Source organism: Neodiprion virginianus, chromosome 2, assembly GCF_021901495.1.
Source record: "Neodiprion virginianus isolate iyNeoVirg1 chromosome 2, iyNeoVirg1.1, whole genome shotgun sequence".
NCBI lineage: Eukaryota > Metazoa > Arthropoda > Insecta > Hymenoptera > Diprionidae > Neodiprion > Neodiprion virginianus.
This window is the reverse complement of record NC_060878.1, coordinates 7,446,719-7,470,166: the sequence shown is the minus strand read 5'-3', so window position 1 is coordinate 7,470,166 and position 23,448 is coordinate 7,446,719. Positions and strand designations below refer to the sequence as shown.

General features: G+C 38.9%; 2 protein-coding genes across 3 annotated transcripts in view; one reads left to right on the top strand and one right to left on the bottom strand.

Moving 5' to 3' along the window:
* LOC124297733 (uncharacterized) overlaps positions 1-9,566 on the top strand; it is a 31,650-nt gene extending 22,084 nt beyond the window's left edge. For both annotated transcript variants that reach the window (XM_046749045.1, XM_046749044.1), the window contains exon 2: positions 8,203-9,566. In XM_046749045.1, coding sequence (XP_046605001.1) covers positions 8,228-9,145 — 918 coding nt within the window. In that variant the 5' untranslated portion in view covers positions 8,203-8,227 and the 3' untranslated portion in view covers positions 9,146-9,566. The remainder of the gene's footprint in view (positions 1-8,202) is intronic.
* A 2,361-nt stretch (positions 9,567-11,927) lies between these two features.
* LOC124297732 (uncharacterized) overlaps positions 11,928-23,448 on the bottom strand; it is a 28,267-nt gene continuing 16,746 nt past the window's right edge. The window contains exon 2 of the mRNA XM_046749043.1: positions 11,928-14,036. Within this exon, the coding sequence (XP_046604999.1) occupies positions 13,061-14,036 (976 nt within the window). The 3' untranslated portion in view covers positions 11,928-13,060. The remainder of the gene's footprint in view (positions 14,037-23,448) is intronic.

Here is a 23,448-nt window from a genome sequence, read left to right as displayed (position 1 = left end):
TCCCCACAATATCGTTACGCAATCATAATGTACCTACATTATGTGAACTGTAAACCGCGGGAAGGTCGATTGGTATTCAATGGCGTTGGAAGTATTTCGAACGTGACGGGACCTCTTCTTGGGACGTGTAACTCGGTCTGGGACCGCTCAGGGCGACCCTGACGACTCGACAGCCGTGCCAGCGGTCCCAGGATACGTGTCGGGGACTCGGTATGGGAAAGTTGAAGAAAAATGTTTATTCTATATATATATATATATATATATGGCATTGAATTTAAAATACCTTTGTACTCACGGATGCAAATTTTCTGATATTTTCGCGGAGAGGATAAAAACAAAAATTTATACATCCTTAATCGTAAGGAAGAATGGGGTAAAAGTTGAGAGAACATGTGGAGATTTTTTCAAGAGGTTGTTGTTTTTTTTTTTTTTTTTCTTACAATTTTATCTTCCTTCGCTTTTTATCACGATTTTCTATCAAACTTGACTTATTGTTATGTACAGCTAAGTAAAGTGTGTCATCGTTGTTTTGAAACAGCTGGTGAATCAGTCTGAGAAAACGAATAAGAAAAATAGAGAACGAAGAGGGTGATGGTGAAAAGAGAAAGAAAAAAAGAAAGAAAGGAAGGAAAATAGGAAAGAAAGAAAAACGAAATGGTGAAGGACGGGGACGAATAAAAAATGATGAAGTAAGTGAGAAAAAGAGAAAATTAGAGGGAAGGATTAAGATGGTGTGAGGAGGATAAAAAGCGTAAAAGAGAATTAGAGCTATACGGCGCGTCGTTCCGCAATCTTTACTTTTTATCGGATACCTTGAATATTGCCGTTTCAGCCGCAAAACTGTTACTCGCCGAACAAAAATGCTGCACTAATACCGCAGAATTTATTATACCTTTTATGACACTCTCGGTTCAACAGTTAAAAAATTTACCGTCACTTAACGATCATTTTTATTTGGATTTTTATCATGGATATTTTTTTATTGTTAATCTCTTTCTTTAAACATGGTACAAATTCGACTGCAGTTTTACACTCTCTTAATATTTATTGCTGATAAATTTAATTGTCTTCTATTTATTTGTTTATTTTTTTTTTTTTAACGATAAGCAAAACGCATGTTACATAATAAAAATTTTATTCAACGGACTGTTTTCTTCTCTCTCGTTTTCTTTTTTTCTAACAATTTTAGACATTATTGAATTTACGCTCAACCACAGTCTGTATTTAAATTTCATGTCAAATTTTATGAATACGTTTGAAATGAACAGATATTATTGTTATTGTTAACCTTCTACAACAAAGTTTTCTACATTTGACTTTGCATCAAATTCACTGTCTATTCGATAATTCATTTATGCTTCTCTGACAACGATTGCTCTATATATATTAAAAATCGCAATAAACTTTGATGTACGTAAACTTTGAAATATATAGACTATCATTGCATATATATTCGAAGAAATTTTTCGCGTGTAACGGTTTGCGTAAAATTGCACATCTTGTTATCAATCTCAAAAATTTTATCAATCCATATTTTTGAAGGAAATTAAATTTCCTACAAAAAAGCTTTCCTACTAAATTGACGTAGATCGAGCCGTTTCCTTGTAATCGTGCCTTAAACATTGATTTGTTTTTTCAAATTTTTGTTTGAATTTTTGATTTTTGTAATTACCAGAAAAATCAATATTCTCATAGATCCAGCCATCATTTTTGTGGGAAATTTGATGCTCTATAAAAAAGGTCTCTTAACATTTTTCATGAAATTCACTCCTTTAAAAGTTATTCGACATTGAAATTGTATTCAAAAGTAATTTCAAATCAAAATCAATATCTGTAACGATACACCCCTTAATAATAATATCAAGGACTCAAACTTTCAGGATAATTCTTATTTGTCGTCACGAACAATGTTTTTACAGTAACGTTAAAAAAAAAATTGTTCGTTTTTTTTTTGGCCCAGTCTAGTACACATGTAACATTCCGTACGATAATATCGTATATAATGATTTAGTATACGCAGGTATATAATTATTCATTTACTCATTTCATTTCCGTGAACGGATTAAGAATTTTCTGATCTTCTTATTTTCTCTCATGCATATAATACCTTGTACCTGATACTTTTTTCATCTTATTTTCGTACGCTTAGTTGAATATATTACGCGTTCCGTGAAATGCATAGAACACGGAGAGATGGTCTCGTCCGTCCCGTTGCAGCAGCTCACAGACAGTCCTTGGTGCATATTATATGTATATGTATACATGTATGTGTATGTATACATACATAGATACGTATGTATACTCACTCGGTGTACTTTTCGCACGCTTCTAGACTAACAACAGAATCCTCTGTACCGCTTCTGCTATTATACGAAGAGCGACGGTTAAAGTTACACTTCCTAGTGATTCTGTGATGAATATGAATGGGTCAGATGTTTCAAACAAATTGCCATCCCGGTACTTACATGACGTAGAAAAGACGTTCACGAAACGTCGGACGGTCGGACATTTCAGAACCGGCCATCGAGATGCTTTGCATACACGCGTATCCGCCTGATGGAAAATTGGGAATGATGTGTATATTTATTTTTTAAACTTGTGTCCCGTTTAGAGCGGTTTTATTTTTGTCGTTTTCTTCCATTCTTATTCTTTGCCATTTTTATTTTTTTTTTTTTTTTTTGGCTGGTCTTACTTCGATCGAAATACATTTTGTAACGCGTTTAATACGTATTATTGAAGTTAATCATTTTCGTTTAGCTGTCATTAGTTTTTTTACTACATATTTTATTCGAAAAGGAAATATCGTAGAAAAATGTCACTTCGAGATCATATTGGCAGGTAATACTTTTTATCTTACCGATGTAACATTTCACGCTGCGCTTAAGAAAAGCTCGCAAGTACTGAAAATATAATTTTGAACCAAATTTAGCCTGATAATGCGCGTAAAGACTTTTGTCAAAATTGTTTTAAAGATAAAAATTGAGAGAAACGTATCGTTGCTTTCCATTTTCAAGCCACGTTTATTATTTTTAGTTGCTGCTTTAAATCAATTTTTCAACAATCACTGCTATCGATATTGTAGTATAATTTTATTCAAAATGAAAACAACAAATAAATGTAATAATAATAATAAAAGGCTACGCGTATCCAATTTGACTTTCCGTCAATTACAGTCAGATCGTGTGATACAGTTTTTATTACACCTATAACAACATTATCTCGGGATCGATCGACGCTACGTTATTTGTGCACCGGTTTTATCCTCGAGGATAGTCAGGTGTGAACGAGACTTGAGTCAAAGAGTCGGAGCGGAGGAGTGAGAGGAGAATGGGGATAAAGGGGCAGCCGGAAAATCGTGATTAATTTGAATAATGTCAATTCGTAATGGAACCGCGAGATCTTAGGCATCCCGTATCCGGAACTTATCGTTCAAAATCGATTCTTCCATTACAGGCTTGAACAATCAGCACGCGCCGCGGTAAGAATTCGAACTTTTTTTTTTTGTCCACGCTGGACGAGGGGGATAAAAAGATGAATAAAAAAAAGGGTAAAATCCCCCCACGTACGAATCTCAAGTGAAATTTACTTTTAGTTTTTCGCAATCATCTTCGAAATTTTTTTTAAACAATTGCAAGGTACCTGATAATGTTATGCGAGTCGATTACACGTGGTTTATCATGCGATACATTATCATGCACATACAGCTGTAGGATGAGAAAACTTGTTGAATGAAAAAAATAACGGTCAATTGCTCACGGCACGTGCGCAGCAGTGTTTTATATATATATATATATATATATATGTACATATGTGTGTACATATCGTGATAAATCGAATTACGAAAGGTGTAGTACGATTCCTTTGTACCCAGAGATACATTTCTTTTCGGTTTTTGTTTTTTTTTTGTCGTCGTCTTCTTCCGATTCGCCGTTCGCCGGTTCTGTTTCGTTACAGTAGAGGTATATTTTTGTCCGAAAGGTTTTAGTATTATTCGACCCCGGGATTCTCCACTACTGACTCGTACACCCATTCTTTGTAGAATGATGTTATTTTGTCGAGTTCAGTGCAGCATCGTGCGAGAAAACCCCGTTACTTGAGTCAACGAACAAATCGGACGATTCTCTGTAAGTCGTGATTGTCACTTATCAGACGCTTTTGTAAGCGGTGACAATTGACAATAATGTAGATTTCGGTGAAACGAAACGGGAAACAAAACGTCGTTCCCGCTTTGTAACCACGGTGTTCTCATCGTTCGCGCTTAACGGTCACCGTAACATTTTGAAAATCGGTTTCCTCGTTCTCGGAAGAAATTCGAACTTCCCACCTCGGAATTCATGTCCGGTAATTTAGCGAGTGTTACAAAATCGAAACGGTGACAAACTTGGTTTGCTTCAGAATCGTGGATTGACTAGAGTTTTCGAAAAAAAAAAAAAAAAACAAAAAGAAAAGAAAGAACCGAAAAGGAAACAAGTCGACTATTGTCACGGGTTGAAATCCAAAGTATGACGATTATTCTTGCGTCCACGTATTATGTAATGATAATGGAGATTGAGAAGATGTGACATGACAATTAGAGATAATTAATGCAAGTATAGCCTTGTAATGAAAGCAGATGTATAATACGTGCGGTGCAACTACGCTTAGGTACAGCGGTTTATATGGCGTGCTGGTATACCTAGAATTATGAAACCAAAGCCTGCGACAATATCGTTGTACGTAAAAGAAAACAGTCTACCTATGTATAATTTACCCACAGCTATGACGTTAGATTCATACGCTTGTAATCCAAACGAGGAATTGCTCGAGTCACACGTGTGTGTATAAATGGTACGAATCCGCGTATAATGGATACCGGCAGGTGTGTTATAAAGGATTTTTCCCCGATGTATACTTACGGTATGGGAAGGTAACAATTTGCGGCTATAGTCCTCCACGTATACGCGGAAATTTGTTGATCATAGTGCAAAATCAGGTGCAATTAGTCTATGAAAGTCTTGAAACAGCAGTTTCCTTGTCTCTTTTACTTCTTTTTATATACTTCATTGTTTACGTACGTACAGCGAGGAAAAAGTCAAGCCGGTGAACTAGGCGTGAAAAAACAAAAAAAAAAAAATAATGATAATAAAATAATTGTCGCACTTACTTGCGGTAGAACTTGGTGAAAAGTGGAGTAAACGTGACGTCGATTGAATTTCGGTTTTTGTACGGTGAGGATAAATAACTCTAATGACACGTTTCTACATGCTGAGTAATTCTATTGTCGTACTTTCAGCCGGGCGGTCAGTCACGACGAGCTTTCGCTCTTTTAGATCGTCGCGGTCGATTTTACCGGCAGATCGACGATCCATACGTTGTTCGGTCGATAACCAAGTTCGGCAGAGACCTTGGCCGATAATAATTCACTAGCGTCGTACGGCAAGCTGTACCAAACACTTTTGTCGGTGTGGTTCGCTCTACTGAAATCTGTAATCCCGTTGAGTTCAAGGTTACGCAGTGATCTATGTCTTGGATCGCGATCGACGAGTTCTCGATCAAAGCGATTTCTTCTCTTTACTCGACTTTTACGTCTCTTTCTACAAATTGTAATATTATCTTTTTATTCCGAGATGGTAAAACAGTTTGAAAGAAATTTGATGAAAATTTTTAGCGTAGCTGCAGCTTATCTCGAAAATAATTTGCCAACCGATGAGCCGAAAAGTAAGTTTATAGTATATTATATATTAAATACAGGTTTTTTGTTGAAAAGAAAAATTAGAAGAAGGAGATGTGGTACTCTGGATGTTTATAAACTTGATTAAGTCTTTACGGTAATTCAGATTCATGTTCAAGCTCGATAACATTTGAGTGCGTTTGTTTTGACACATCTTTAAAGATCTTTTTGCAAAGTCAGCTTGAATTTGAACTTTTTGAAACATTATCGATTCGTACAGATCTTGTTGGTTTTTTGAATAGTACGTAAATTTGAGTCTGTGTCCATTTGAATGTAACTGGTACTCAAACTGTAATTTCAAACTTTTTACAACAAGCGCATTGGTCGACGTCTAGAGGGACATTGTACGTTTATACCATAATTGGTAAGAGGTGGACGTTGATTTTAATTAAAATTGTCGGGCGTTGGCACTGCACGGACATTCCAGATCAAACCTGAATCATTTAATCACCCGTCGTTGTGCTATCCCGTTCGCGAGATAGTTGACGACGAGAACCGGGATAAAAGGCGTATTATAGCCTGGAGGTACGACGCGCACGGTGTAACATCGATACAGGTACATGGGTGTAAAATGAGACGGTAATCACGTGCCGAATTCCGTCAGGGAGTATATCTTTGATCGATGAAAAGGTCTGAGAGAAAAGTGATTATTAGCCGCATATCGAATCATCATCATCGTCATCCTCGTTACATCGTAGTTACCTGCAGAATAAAAACGATATTCGTGTACGTTAGGGTGCTTCATTTTGCAACTTTTTTTTTTTTTTTTTTTTGAAGTTGCCACAAGAGAAATTTGCGACAAATAGTGAAAAAAAAAAATTGTCGTAAATCCTGGAGGTGATTTACCAATTATTGCAATACTTGTTGTTTGTTTTTAAGCGTACACCTTACGGACTTCTGTGTATTAGTTTATCTATTTTTTTTTTCTTGGTTTTTTTCAGTATTTGTCACAAATATTCGCGTGGTACGTTTAAAAAAAATAATAATAATAATAAAAATGAAGAAACGAACCCCCCTAACGTGCGTGCAAGGTGCATATTAACGAAGCGCAAAGTGTATCACGTTATGGACCGGTAAATGCACAGGTATACTTACACTCGGTTACTCCGCGGTTGAATGGTTCTTATCATCGAGTGCCGTGATGGACCACGTGCGGTCCATCCTAACCGTGATTCCGGGGGTCCGTGAGGATGGCCTTCGAAGGTCTCGGCTCCCCCTCGCTACGATGCATCTCGCCAAGGCGTGAAGAATCCGCGTGACTCGTCAAATCTACAAACCGCTTTCAATTATCCTCCGTCATTGTGATGCTGTTTTATATTTTACTCCTGCACTGTACTCGAGGCACAATGTCTCGGAACGAAAGTTTAATCCATCTCTAAATAGGTTCGTCTTGTATACCCGACCAGCAACCATTCGCTGATCCCTGTGTCCGTGCTGGAGGCAATCGATCTTACTCCATCGCTATTGACGCAATGAACGTTAACTATTCGTCAGTCATACTTACCCATTATTCTGTTATATCTAACCATCGATTTGCGAGCTGTGAGAATTGGAAGTACCGGTTGAAAACTAGGTGTATAAACCTCTGGAACACTTTCACAATCAGTCAGTTTCTCACTATGTTGGAAAAACTTGAGACCACGATGAACGCGTTTTTAGGTTCGAAGATCATCAGGATCGCTATGACCATGGAGACTACGCAAGGAGAGGAAACTCAAACGGATGAATTGACAAAACTTGTCACAGTAATCGTACATGTCAGGTTTATTTTTAGTAACACTAGTGTCGTTGATGTTCCCTTTGCACTGAAGTTTCATTGGTTGCAGGGATGCCCGAGATCGACTAATCGATGATTTTGCACTACGATTCGTAGAAAGTTTTCACCGCCACCTTACGCTTCATCCACTGTCTTCGGTGCATACGGAACATCGGTGCCTTCTCATTTCAGATAGCTACATATTTTTATATGTGGAGTTCCTGCTCCTGATGTACTCTCCGTGGCTAAAACGATTAATGAATTCACGGTTCCGATTATTTTCAGTATCTATCTTTATAGTCATACTTGTATCATGAGCAAAAGGCTAGAGAGTTTCAGATCATTAATATAGTGCCTCTGTAGGCACTGGCAGGAAACCTTCATACTGTTCACGTGTTCAATTACCGTGACTCGTGGTCACGTAAACGGTTCAGATTATGCGCACAGTTCATACTTGGAGATGACAATGTATATGAACTTTTTTTTTGTATAATACAGTACTCGTGTCGTATGACCATAATGAAGTTTGAGGTGTCCTTTGGACTGGTGGTCACTTACGGTGACCGTTCAAGTTCTGGAGAAGTTTCACTCTCGTAATATTGAACTGCAGTGAATAACCACATTTGACGTAATTCTAGTGATCGTTTGGTAATGTTTTCGTTTCTTTCCAAGGTTCATGCGTCCGTTCGTAGCGTTACATAGTTCACAGTCTGAAAGCGATATATCGTTGTTTCAGGGTTCGAAGACAATAAGAAGAAAGCATGTCGTCGTTGGCGATCATCTTCATCATCACGATGGCCTCGTCGTTGGGTTCAAGAACATCAGCAGCCCCGGCCGATGAAACTTCGTACGATCGCAACCAGCTGAAGGTTACGGATGAAGAAGGGAGCGCCTCTCCGTTAACCGAATCGCCGATAAGCTCGACGAAGGACGAAGTCGAATTAAGCGAGGATCAGGAAAACGAATCCAGGGTGAATTTCGAGGACGAAGCGAGTCGCGATCTGAGATCCGAAAATTCTCCCGACGCGATGTTGGAGGATGAGGAGGATTACAAGAAAGATAAGAGGTCAAAGTCGAAGTCGAAGGGCAGGAAGCACAAGGCCCTCTTCATCGACTATCCCTTCATTCCTCAGCTGGCCGCGATGCCGAGTTACGACGCCTACGACGAACTCCAGGACACCGAGGGACGGACCCCGTCTGGTGGTGGGGGAAACGGGGCCTTAAGGAAGGGCTTCCAGGAGAGCAACATCTACTATATTCGGCTGCCCCCCACCCCCTACATCTTCGTTCCGGGCCTCGGCTACGTGTCCCAGCCCCCGACCTACTCCACCGGGCATAGGATCAGGCCCCAAATCGGTCACGTAAGGCCCCAGCTGGATCCGTACAGACCGCACCACCCTCAGCCGATCTATAACTCGCCCCTGAACGAGATAAACCCCTTCATTAATTTGCCCGTCGATTTCGTTAGCAACGGGAAACCAACAGGTGTTTATCAGTGGCAGTCCCAGAACTATCAGCCTCACAAACGACCCGAAACCCACATCGCCGCCCTTGACAAGGGACCCTACTTTTTCAACGGAAGGCCCCACAGCATTTACCTTCTAAGGCCCGATGCTAGGCCTCCGGTTCATCAGTCTGTTCAGTTCCCTGATTATCAGGATAGCAGTTTGTATTACTGAGACGAAGTTGGGCGATCTTTACGTCGTCGTGACGGAAGGTCGGCGGAGAGGGTGAATATTGAGAAGTCGGACACGAGGAACGGGGATGTTTAAAACTCCGTGAAGGGGAATCCGGTACGGAAAAGTTAATTGTTATTCCCATAAGAAAATACGAGGAATGTCGTTGGATCTTTTGCACGTCTGTTTTTGTTTTAAAAAGAACTTTTCACTGTTGAGATTATATATTGTTATAGTTAATTATTATAATCGTGGACGTAATATTGCCGTAGAAAAGTCTCACGATGTTTTTCATGTAATGCTGTGAACATATATCACGCAATGGCTACGGTATGGTATAAATTCGTTTGAAGGAAATGAGATGACGAAATATTTGCTTAAAAAAAAAAAAACAAAAAAAATGAAAATGAAAACTGAAACACACGTTACGTAGTAAAATTGATACAAAAAACTGTTTGCTCAAACGTATCGGTGTTTTAGGGTAACTGGCATTGTAACGAATCGACGCCTATGTTCATATTGTTGACTATCAGCTTAAACGTTATAATATAATAATAATAATAATAACAACAATAATAATAGTAATAATAATATAATAGGTAAAATATCTCGCAGTATTTTGAATAATTTTTATATCCGATATTTATATTTATTATTATAAATACGATACATAATATAATTATATATCTATAATAATATGTTTTATGTACGGTACAGTCGCGTGACATTAAATTATTGTAAATAATAATTATAAAACGATAAGGTAACATATGCGTAATACGTGTAAAAGGTATATAAAAAAAAAAAAAAAAAAACAGAAAACCAGAAAAAAAAAATTGCTTCCTACTCTAATCAATTTGAAAAAAAAGACAATGCGCAAAAATCGCTACCGTACAACTAATAACGTTAACTTGTTATCTATTTTATAACCCGCATCACATGCAGCGGGTAACAAATTATTTCTCAGATTTTAGTATTATTTTTTCTTTTTTTTCTTTTTTTTTTTTTCTCGCGTGCATGTGTAACGTCAAATATAATAATACGGCGTATTTTATTTTCCTGGGAATTATATAATACATAACCCGCAGGTCTCTTTTCTACTGAATCAATATTTGCTCAGCGGATGGCGTTGCAGCGTATTTGGTCTAGACTCCAGACTACACATCCTGCGGCTTATGATACACGGTGAACGATACGTCGGGAGGTGAGGGGAGGGGAGGGGGTAAAAAAATAAAGAGGCAAAAAAAAAAGAACCGACTTGTATCCCGCACCGGAAACATTAGTCCTTTTATACTCGTGATGTGGTTAACGTAGTATTTATCGCATAATACGTAGTTATTCCATTCATGCTCGCCCTTCTTACTCGTGTTTAACGCCTGTGCAGTACGCGTAATTCGTCTGGACAGTTAAAATTAATGGAGTTCGCACGCATTTAATTTCCCTATGGATTTCATTACAGAGATTAAAGTCGAGACGAAGCGTTTTATGCGTATAACCGGCGGAGTCTCTCAGAGGTTCATTTGACGATTTTTAAGAACCCCGGTCGACGCTTCGCGATCGTTGGGCAATCATGTCTATCTCGCATCGCGATGCCCTCGCTGCATATTCGCATTCCTGTATAAATATTTGTAACTTGGAGATGAGAAAAATCTTAAGACCGGATTCTCTTTCAACTTGAAAAATTTAATGATACGAACGGTAAATTGTTTACATCTCGTAGTTTGGACGAGCATTGTTGACGATATGCTTAAACTGACGCTTGTAATTTCAGACTGCATGATATTATCGTGTATGAATTTACAGTTTATCGTTTTGTGCGTTTAGAGGTACGGATTATAGACAGGGTATTCTTAGTTTATATCAAAAAAAAAAAATCGTACGTCAACCGTTAAATTAAATTTTCAAATGAGAAATTTTTTCCATTGAAAAAAAAAAACACAAAATTAATGGAAATGACGATGCTTGGAAAAAATTTGACGCATTACTTGCAACTCTAATTGTAGGTAATAATTGATCTCGATTTCTTGATTTCCTCAAATAATAACAATTTTCAATCAAAATATTGCAAATTTTTTTTAAATACGTATTTCGCAAACGAATCAAAACGCGAACAATGCGTTGAACGATTTCGTCACTACGATTGGTCCGTAAACGTAAAAGAGGAAAAAACGATCACCTTACTTGATGCATGTATAGTTGCATAGCATATAATATAACACATACGTTGTATACATATAGCGTATGCGTGTACGCATGGTGAAGACAGGCATGCTGTTTATGGTCGAGAGTATGGGGCGTGTGTTGATTCTGCCAAAGATAACGTACTCGAAAAAGAAATAACGGGTTCGCAGTGGTTCTCATATTTAGCCACATGCTGCTGCACATCGCGTAAAACGACAAAATTCAATCTGCAATCCGTTGGAAGGACACGAAAGAATTTTCTTTCCTTTTTTTTTTTTTTTTTACAAATAACTATAAATACTTTATTACGAGCATACAATCGTAAACGTATAATACTTTATTATTATTATTATGTGATATCTCGTTACATCTAAACACTTGCGCGTACGTAATAATAATAACAATACTAATAATAATAATAATAAGGATCGTCGCGTATAAAATGCGTGTATAAAAGTTTACTAATCTCTATAATATATAATATAATAATATATGTATACAATAGGGTGCTTCGTTTGAGACGACTATTTTTTTTTTTTTTTCACTCCATAGACGAAATATCACTCGGAACATATAAAAAAAAATTCCCACCAAAGCCTAGCTCTTAATTTTAATTTCAACTACTCGCTAAATGAATTTGGAATTTTCCCATTTAATTGACAGGTAGAAATAATTTTTTTTTTGTCAATTATCTGTAGCATCGCGAGTTTTCGTACCATTTAATTGACCATGGCCGGAAGCACCCTAGTATACAATAATATATTTTTATAATATTTAAGTGTATATCAACCCCGTGAAGGAGTATCGTAGCAAAAGAGTCAGATCAAAAAAAAAAAAAAAACAGGAAAAAAAATGGTTGAATCAAAATCATTCTTGTGTGTGTGTATATGTATATATATATATGCTATACATAGGTAATGGAAAAACGTTTGTCCGCAGTCATCTTATAAAATATAAATTTTCCGCTATATGATATATGTATACGTATTAAATATTATATTTCTAATTATATAGTCTTAAAGTGAAAATTTGCCTTCGTGCATTGATTGCATTATATATGTATATATATATATATATATTAATAACTAAATGAATTCGAACGAGTTAAAGACTCGAAGGAATTATTATTATTATTATTATTATTAATAGATTATTAATAATGTAATCAGTATATAGTAAGCTAGTTCAATACTTTTGTTTATTTTTTTGTTTTGTCATACAGTCAATTCCTTTCATCGCACTCTTTAATAGTGTTTATGCATAACGTATTATATAAAAGCTATCGTATTTATTCTCTTTGTGAACGAAAGGAAAGACCGCATAAATATTTCGTTCATCGATCAGGTATAAATATATAAGTTTGTATACGATAGTTGTACGATATATTTATATATGTATATATATATATATATACATATATACATATATATGTATATCTATATACAGTTGATCAAGTTTGACACAATAGGTATATTCTTTCGTTTTACGAAAACGGAACAATGATTATTTAAAAAAAAACATAGAAAAAAAAAACAGCAACAGAGATTGAAAAAAAAAGAATCTCGAAAGAATCAAAAGTTTGGCAGTCTGTTTCCGCTGCAATGTCACGGCTGTGAATGATTTTCGATTTTTGCTTTTGTTACGTCGCGTCGTTTAAATTATTAGCGAATGGATAAATTTCTCACTTGTAAATCGCAATATCGTACGTGACACGCGTGCGTGTGTGTGATTTACGAATTAGGGAAGAAGATGATGGTAGTAAACGGGCTTGCGACTTTTTTCAATAACGTAAAAAGCCTTGGGTTTCCCGTTGCCAGAGAAATTTTTTTGTATACTGGTTGAGCCAGATTTCGTTGTGAACGGTGCGTAATAAGACGTGGCGGATTTTTTCCGGTGTTTTTTCTGTCTCTGCAAGAAATTGCCGGAAGTGTACATAGAATTTTGTACTTGATCATTCACGAGGGTGTTCCAAACGAGCCGATTAATCTGATCCTTGTCTTTATCTTCCGGTCTTATTTTGTAAAGGATCGAATCGTCCAGACGATAATTTTTGTCCCTCAAACGATGATCCGCGTTATAGTTTAAACGTTTGTCGTTATTCCTGACCCGCTTCATCTTCATATCCGTGGAATTTACCTTTTCTTCATCTTTGGAAACTGAAATTTTCGGCCGATCCACCTGCGATTCGTTCTTCTTCTTCAGCTGCTGTTGCTGTAGCTGAACGCGTTCTTCTACGATACGTTTTTTCTCCGCGATCTTCTTCATCATCGGTAAATTCCAGTGATAAATACTTCCGGGCTTACCGTTGCTGTGAAAACCCACGGGGTTGTAATTTTTTCCCACCCCACCGAAATTCGCCTCGACGTTGGACCCGATCGACTTGTGAGGTTTCGTTATCGCGTAGTAGGGCAGACTCGGGGGCAACTTCACAACGTATATGTGGCTGTCCCCGTGCCCTCCGTGCCTACGTCCGTAGCTCGAGTGGTGGGGACTCTGGGGCCCAGTTTTTGGCGGGGGTTCGGGGCCCGCCAAACGCTTCTTGTGATGCCCTTGCGGTATCCGGAGCGGCGAAAGGCCCAGTCTGTTGAGAAGGGCCGCGTTGCTCGTGTGGACCGTTTCGAATCCCCCGGTTTTATCGCCCGCCGGAGAACCCGCGACCCGCACAGCGGTCGGGCCCACGAAAACCATCAACGTCAGCAGAGAGAGCCTGAAACTGAAAACAGAGAGAGGGATGAAAGGGGAGGAAGTTGACCCGTTGATTCGTTGCCAATCTTATACAGCTACAGGCATTGCCGGCGATTTTTGAGGATGTAACGAACCACCTTAAATGAATATCAAAATTCAACTCGGACGCCCCGGGGGAGAATTGGGCCCGGCCCGCAAATTCACGGTTCTACAATTTTACAAGCGGCGTGCAGAACTCGCAACGGCGAAACTGGAGGCGGTTTAACACCGCGGACCCCATAGCCAATGGTTCGCTGTCTGTACGTGTTACGCAGCCTAGTATCCGTGGCGAATTTTTGCTTTTATTTCAAAACAACCTTCCATTATACTCATGCAGCGCGTACCTCGTCCGTACGTACATGTAATGTACCTTCATCCGATGTCTACACACGTCATATACATATGTGTACGCAAAGTTCTCGCGTACCGTGAGAGATATTCTTGCGGATCATTGCCGCACAGCTTTTCCAAAGAGAACGCGGAAGATGCCGGGTGTAACTATATTATACATGGCATCCTGATACCGAACGAGGACCTATATATAGATGATCACGCGTGTAACTTGCAACACGTGACGTGCGTTTATGCCGCTGCCGCTGCTTGTCTCCCGTTTAAACGTCTTGCAGCGACGAAGAAGTTTTTTTAATATAGTTATATGTACGCACTGCACACGCGTGTTATAATATAACCGTACGGTGCACGATGAGCTTGCGATAAAATAATTCATTTACCGAAGGCATGAGCTTGATTCGAATGCATAGTAAATACGGTAGAAATTTAAATATTTGCTCATTTTGCCAAATGTTTTTAATTATTCAATCAATCTTTACTGCACGTCGTTCACGCGACAAAAAAAACAAAAACATTCTTGCGGGATTTTTGAGAAAATTAAGAACTGGCAGAGTTTCTTGTTAAAGTTTGGTACTAAAATAATATTACTAGATTGAATTCGATTTACTTTTGGAAGAAAAATTTATTTACGCGTATATTTGAAATTTCGGTGGCTTGAAAAATAAAAATTGCCTCGCACATAAAACAGTGAGCGAATGCGACGGTAATTTTTCTTACTGCGTGGCGCACAAGAAATCAGAGTAGGGTTTATCTCCAGTGATATACTTGATTCTGATAAATTGACCCGGCGGCGTGCATCGAGCGTAATTGAACGTTATTGATATATTCCTGGTAGTCGCCGTGAAATTTAATATTATACACACGTGCATAAATACTGGAGCGCACGGTTGCCTGTAGGCAGATCGGATAGGTATTGACTAAAGGTTTCTCTTTCAGGGAAAACAAATCCTGACAGAATGATGGATCGTTATACCGCGAGGAGACCGATCATCTAATTTGAACGTCTGACCGTGTAAAATACCCGGACCTGCGGGCCGTGACGTGCTGTATTTGAAAAAAAGTGGATACAGTGATTCCTTGGAAAGGGTCGAAAAACGTTGGCGACGAGGTGAAAAATAAAGAAAGATGGATCGAGGGTTGAGGAATGTAAGACTGTCGATGAAACGAACGGTGTATAAATTACTTCGGATATGTAGAGATCTGATCTGAGAACATGATTTTCATACTTAAAATTGATTCGGTAAAATTGATCGCTTGGCAATTTTCCGAAAAGCTTATGAATTCCTTTGGTTTAGTTAAAATACCGTGTTCGTCAAGTGTAGCAATTTCGCACACATCCAATTGTTAAACCGATGAATAAGGATCGTAGAATCGATTCCATCTCGAAGCCAATTAATCCAGCTCTGCGTCAATCTAGAGATTTTGAAAACCAACATCGAGTGCTGGCTGAAGTTCCGAATGGTTTAATTTCAAACGGACAATTACACCAATACACAACATTCCGAATGGTTCAAGTTCGGACAAACCATTGCGCAATATTGCGAATGGTCAAAGTTCAGATGGACCGTTACTCAACATTCAAATTGGTTCAAGTTCAGACAGAGCACACCCAACATTCCGAATGGTCAAAGTTCACATAGACCATTACTCAACATCCCAATTGGTTCAAGTTCAGACAGACCATGTCCAACATTCCGAATGGTCCAAACTCGGACAGACCAATATCCATCATTGCGAACGGTCGGAGTTGAAATGGACCATTGCACCAATGGAGAACGTTCCGAAATGGTCTGTCCGAACTTGAATCGTTCGGAACCTTGACTCGCACCCATTGAAACGTGACTGTGAGAGGGTCCCTCCAGTTTTGGAACTCGTCTAATCGCCGGCGCCGAATACCAAGTTACGCCTCCTCGTCTCGTTTCATGCGTTGGACGATTTGTGTACTTGAGGTGTACCTCTTGCCTTGCGCATGCACTTCACCGGGGGAGGAAAGAGGCGAGGAGGTGTCGCCGGAGTTTGTTCACCTTGCAGCTTGGTGTACACCACGTACCAGCGGCTATACCAATCCTGCATGTACTGTAGACGTTTCGCAGTGACAGGACTGTACAGCTGTGGTTCTCACATGAGGTCTTACTGCGGCCGGTAATCTCCGAGCGGGATACGGGCGTGCATGCATGCATGAGTAGGTACCGAGCCGAGGTGGCTTCTCGAGACAGACCGGAGGTGATGTCGTGAAAGGAAACACAGGTAAACAGGAAAGAGGAAAGAGGAAAGAGGAAGGAGGAAGGAAGGCGCCGCGTGCATAGCAAATGAAGGTTCTTAACTGAAGTTACTCAGTTTTTCGCTGATAGCTATAATCCTATATATGTATAGCTATAATATAACTCCAGGTCTCGGCTTCGACTGTTGAGCTATATTTGTATGATTCTGAAATTGGAATGGGAAAAATTTTCAATTGGTATATTATTTTTAACCTAGTACGTGAAAGTTAATTATTGTATTTGATCGCGATACTCGAATATGAGCTTATTTGTGCTCGGTACTGCACACATCGTATAGGGTAGGGGTGAAAGAAAAAAAAAAAACTTGGATTGTCGATTGATAGAAGGACCGGAATAGCGAATCTTCACAGACGCGAAAATGTTGGTCATAAAATTTTAAAATGTGGATCAAGTCCAAGTATGGATAATTGTTGATATAGAAAGTCGAAATAAAGAATGACAAAATATGGAAAGGTCAAAAAGGAGAACGGCAAACTCGAGAATCTGTATACGATTATAGATTATCGAGTGGGATTCTGACGATTCTACAGTTCGGCATTCCATCTTTTGACCTTTCTATTCTCTTACTTGTATAACATACTTCTACTTTGAGCATTTTTAAATTGTATAAATTAAGTTTTCTCTTCTTTGAAACAATTCGATATCGTGTCTCTTCAATTTTCTGATCGTTCCATATTTTTACCCATCACCAATCGTGCGGCGAAGAAACGAGGCAAATTAATTACTTCCGATGCTCTCACGTGCCTAAAACAACTTAACAGCGTATTACAGGCTTAACCGTAGTCCGTGTACGAGCATGAAATTGACCAAGCTATCAAAAACGCGTATAAAATTGGTAAACGCAATGTCTATCCACGGGTGATACGACTATAGGTATAACTTGTACGGTACGAAAGCGACGTTGAATAATCATTGGCCATAAAAGAGGTTTATATAGATGCTGTACTAAACGAATAATATCTGTAATAAAAAGGCGTAGAAAGAAAGAACGAAAGAAAGAGAGAAAGACGAAGGAGAATAAATTAGCCTCGGGTAATCGCCGCGTAGTGTAAAAAATAAATAAATAAATAAAAAGATCGTATCACACACACACACACACCTACGTATAACTATATACTCAACCACACGTTTTCGTTCACTCGCACACTTGCGAATATTCAAATCGAGGTGTCGTATAGTTTAATTATTACTTCGCGGAATGGAGTTTTTCTATACGCAAGACGCTTATAGGCATCATTGAAAAAAAAAAACCTTGACCGTCAAGAGGACAAACTCTGCTATAAGTTCATCAACCTGTTACAAGACCCTGTGCAGGCTATCATTGATTAACGAAACGTCTAATTTCGCTGTCACAACATTATATAGGTGCGTGTTGTAAAGAGTATGTACCGTTGAAAAATTCTTAAAGCTTATTTCCGTACGGTAAGTCTTTTAGGGCTACTGTTTTAGGCACGTCGCGATTCGTCTAACCAATTTTATTCTTACGATTAATCAGACAGGCAGGCAGGCAGATACAACGAAACGTTGTAAGTTTACCGTCGAACTCTGTTTGACGAAACTTGAGCAAGGAATGAATTTTTTACCTACTTTTTGTCCTTCTGAATTTTGAGGCACCTATTTGTTAACTTTGAAAATATACAAGCCTAACTGCTTTTACGCAAGAAATGAGGTACGAAACACGTTTCTTTTTATTGAATTAAAACGACGAGCTGCAGTTTATCTTGCCTGTCATAGTATAGTGTGCGTTGTTTATGCTTTTATAGGTATGTATTAAAGGTTCTATCTTGACGTATCATTACGTGCATACAAGTATGGATATTTATACGTACAGATAATGTACAGACTGTGAAAAGATTATTAATCGCCATCTCACGAGATGATTCTCCGGGTCAATAGCGCAATGTTCAAGTGCAAATGGTTTCAAATAAAATTTATGATCCTATAAAATTATACTCGTCGAAAAGATCAAGCGTCTTTGAGAAATCATGAGTCGCAAGCAATTCGTCATTATGAAAAACAGTCTTTGAATGTATCGAAAAATCGATGAAATTAGGAAAAAATCGCAAATCGACATTCCACCGAATTGTTAGATTATTTGGTGAATTATCGTCATCTCTCAGTTCGACAAACGGATTTTCGAGTCTCTGATCCACAAGTTGTAACCTAATTAGTAAAAACACGTCATTAATTTCGAGTTTTTCCTAATTTCAACAATTTGTTTTGTAGGTATGTTCAAAGACCGTCGTCTGTAAGAACGAGTTGCTTGCAATCCGTGGTTCCTAGGAGGCTTGATCCTCTCGACGAGTAGAATTTTTTACAATCGTCAAAGTTTTCGACCCCATTTGACTTTGATAATCAAGATCAAGACGAGTTTTACGGAGGCATATATTTCAGGGTATTCACCGATATCGACTCGCAGAATCATCTGGTAAAACGGTGATTAATAATTTTTTTTAACACTCTGTTCAGATATAGACGCCTGAGGAAAGTAATTTTATAGCGCGGAGTATATCGAGGAATTATTTACGGCGTGATTAATGATTCAAGGAGATATTCCACGGCTATTGAAGCATCCATTTTCCTTCCTGCTCTTATCATCTTCCCTTTATCGCTGCATCGCAGACTCGTAAAGATTCGAGAAATCGTTACGCAGATCGCCTGAATTGATTTTTTAACGAAGAGAATCACTGGAATAAAAACCGATTTCGAAATAAACGTTTTATCAAGACTTGAAATTAATTCTTCGACTACTTTTTCTATCGCGGAATTTCGATTATGAGAATCACGCGCAGAAATGCGAAGTCCAAAAGTGCTGGTTGTAGGTATCTTGACTTTTTGTCAACTCGAAATTAACCCCGATCATTATCAAGTTAATACAAAAAGTAATAAATGCATGAAGCCAGACTGGCAAAAATGTTCGCAATCCCATTAAAAGATATCCGTGGCATTTTTTAGCTATAAAATAATATCTTTTTGGAGGCGGTCGGGTCCGCGGTCTTCTCTGAACGGATTCAGACTACGGGTAGAGAATTTTAATGCGTATATCTGGATCGCCTTAAGCGTCTTACAACGCGGTATCGGAGGAGGGATCGAGATTCTATTCGATGATCGACGGTCGTCGAAGCGTCGCTGCAACACTGTCGAACATCGCGTTATTCGTGTTTCAAAATGAAAATCAGACGTCGAAGAAAGTAACAACGCCGAATAATCCAGCTCTCGTTGTATCGTTGTTGTTTGATAATTCAAGTGAAACGCGATGATTGATTTCGAAATTGACTGAAAAAAGTAATATCTTTGTGAATAAAAAATTATATTGTAAGGGTAAATCTTCGTAACTCTGAAATAAATTCAATTTTAACATTGTGCAAAAGATTGCATCAAAATTGAAAATAATTTATTCAGATTCGCTTGCGGTTTTGCCGCTTGAAAGATTCTCACAGCTATTTAATGAAACAGTTGTTCTACCAGGATCCGAAAGTTTCGTAGTTTCAAGTTGGAATTAACGGGCATTTTTTTGGACAGCGCGATATTATTAAAAACGCACGTTTTTTTTTGAAAAACACATTATAACACCCGAAAAAGACTAATTATATTTTTTAGAAAAGTCGGTTAGCATTTTAAGCTACGCTGCTTCTTTTGTGCCGCTAAGGCGAGAGATTTTACACGGCGATCATCATAACCACAAGCAAATAAACGCGTGGCGTTTCAGAATTCTTGTTCGCAAAATAACAATGCGTGCCTGCAATCACCGGATGATCGTAGAAATTCATAATTGTTTTACGTTCATAACCCTTTGTTGACACCCCGGGTAATTTTGATCCGAACAAACTTTTCAATGAATGCTGACTTTTTCACAATTGAAAATTTTCAATAATTGTTATAATCAGTTCAACTGTATATTTTAGCAATTTCAATTTTGCAGATATATTAAGCAATGCTTGAAGCGTATCCGTGAATTTTTTAACTAAAATCCGACCAACGGGATGTTAATTAAAAGGGGTTGAGGATGAAGCAACATCCAGGTCAAATTGACCCCGTGTGTCAAAATCGTTGCCGGAAGTAAGTGTGTCGGAGAAGTGTTGACAGTTCCGTTAACCGACGTGCCATCCTCAACTGGCAGGGAAATTTTGCGGCATTTCTGTATATGTTTAAAGAATATGCCGGCTATCTTATTAATCTATGATTACGCCAATGGAAAAATTGCGGAAATGTTTTCGCGGAATTTTCAAACGTCAAAAATTGTCTGTAACCATCGAGGCATTCAATCTTCGACTTTGGTCCCTGCCTCGTGAATATCTGCAGCACTGCAGCAGCGAGATGAACGAAGAAAAGGGAGAGTATAAAAGAGACTGAATGACGTACCTGTTATATACCCGATGATGCAAAACCGCGCCCATTCAAACCTCCAGCTCTCCAGAGTCTGCAATTAAGCGCAGTTCGCAGTATCGATTTCACGATCTCGACTGTACGTGCACCGGAAGTCAACGCTCCTTCGGGCGTGCAGAAAACGTACCTCCTTTGCACACGTAACGTTAATTCTACGGGCAGTTTGTTCCGAGAAAATATACCTGCAGGTATTCAAGACGCGCCGGGAGTTGCATGATATTAAGAAATTGAATCGCATCGTGAAAAAAAATAAGAGAGTTTATTACACTTCCAGGAAAATCGGATCGGTAGCTACCGCAGGCTTGAAATATGCAATGCGCGCTCCTTGAAATGCTCAAGTGTCTTCGAGTACGGTTTCAAGTTCAATTTTTACACCGTTCGATGCTATTCTTGTGTCGAACACTGGATCACGTTTTTTTGTTTTTTTCTTGACAGAGTCTGATTACAGAGTGTTTATACTTATATCATCGATGAAGAAATTGGAAGAAGACTTAATCTTTCAGAAATATACAACCTTCGAATAAATAAGATGAAGAATGGAAGGATGCGTGGATCATTTTTTTTCGCACCTCTGACGAACTTTGATTCATTTTTGATTCCGAGGAACTGCAGGGTACATGTATAGAGAGAGAAGGTGGGGCTTAGCTGAACGAGGATTACGGTCAGCTAGTCAGTCGGTCATTAAACGTTCCAACAATAAGGTGAAGTCTGTAGCCGTCACGCTTCGCCAAGCAATGTATAAAATTTCTACAATACCATTTTTCTCATATTTACCTTGGAAATCTCGGATTCGATGTCAATCTGACACTGTCCGACGTTCAAGTTCTGATTTAACCGCAACAATTGTCCTATACTAGCCCACACCGGACATTTTTAGCACCACCAATTTTATACAGTGTATCTAGCCAGAATTTTCACGGTCACCGTTGATCCGAGGATGCACGGATGACGTCCCAGGACGTCAGGTATTACAAACGGTGGAAAATCCGCGTGCATGCATAGAAGCATGCATTCGTCGAGTATTCGAGTAGCTGGATAAGAGGGGTCTGGTTCATAATTGGTCCCGGTTGTCTCGAGGTTCCCGGTAAGGAAGTCTCTTCTTCTTGGCCTGCGCTTGTAACGGGCCGACGGTCAAGCCTCGATCAGGTGCTCCGTGACGCAGGGTTCCTCAACCTCGGTGAGGATCTAATCTCTGGCTTGTCAGTCTGACCTCGAATAACCTGAACCAGGCGAACCGAACGGCGAGATTAATGGTTACAATCATCGGAGCAAATCGTGGAAATCGAGAAAGAAGCTGATTCGATTCTTCGTCGACCGGAGGTTCGTCCAGCTTTGTTTTATGGCACCGTCGTCGACCCGGACCCAGAAAAGGAAGTGCGTCGCGGCAACGGCGGGGTGCAGGAAATCTCCTAGACTCGGAGCTTTTCTTCGACGGTTTCTTGTCGGGTTATTCGGTCAGAACCAGACCCTGTTTCACCGGGTATAGAGCCGGTCAGATAAGGCAGAAAATTGGAGTCCAACTGTAAAAGCCCATCGGTCAACGATCTCGTAAGGAAGCGAAGAGAAGGAACTTCCAGGTCACACTCTCCGATTTGATTTATTTTGCCACATGTTATGGCAAACGAAAAACTAAGCGACACATATTTTTTTTTTTTAATCCGCCATTAAAGCGTATCAAGGGCCTGATTTGGCACTTTGACCCACAAGAACGTAATATTTTTTAACCATATTCCAACTGGAAAAGTTTTCTCGTAACGTGAAATGAAGAATGTAATTTTCGCAATTAAAAATAACGAAGCACTGCTTAATCGCAACTTGACATGCCTTACTTTTGAGGGTGGTTTCACCCCCTTAAAGTGTTTCATGTTTATGAAGGATAAAAAAGAAAAAAAAATACGCGTAGCTTGGTTTTTAGTCGACTGTAACATATTGCAAAAGAAATCAAATCGGAGAGGTCGACCTGGGATATCACTTCCTTTTCAGTTTATTTCGGCTTTGGTGATGGATACAAAATTAGCGTGAGTCTTATGAGTTCTCTTTACTGCAGCGGAACTACTGCGGATTCTTTAACCGTCCTTATGAGATTCTGGCTTACTTTCCACCATGAAAAATAATTTAGATTTTGGTCCAGCGACGGGAATAATTTTTTGCTCCATTGACAATCTTAAGGCGATTTTGATGCCTCTTTGCAATCGTAGGTTTGCCAAATTTTTTATACCGATCGTATGCCTTCAGAAAATCCGCGATTTTTTCTGACGGATATCTTACTTAAGTCTGTGACATGGAGTGGAATGTTTTTCACTACGTCCAAAGTCCGTGTTTATAAGTTAAAAAGTGAATACCGAAAAAAAGATTCGCATTTGGATTTTATCTGCGATTAAT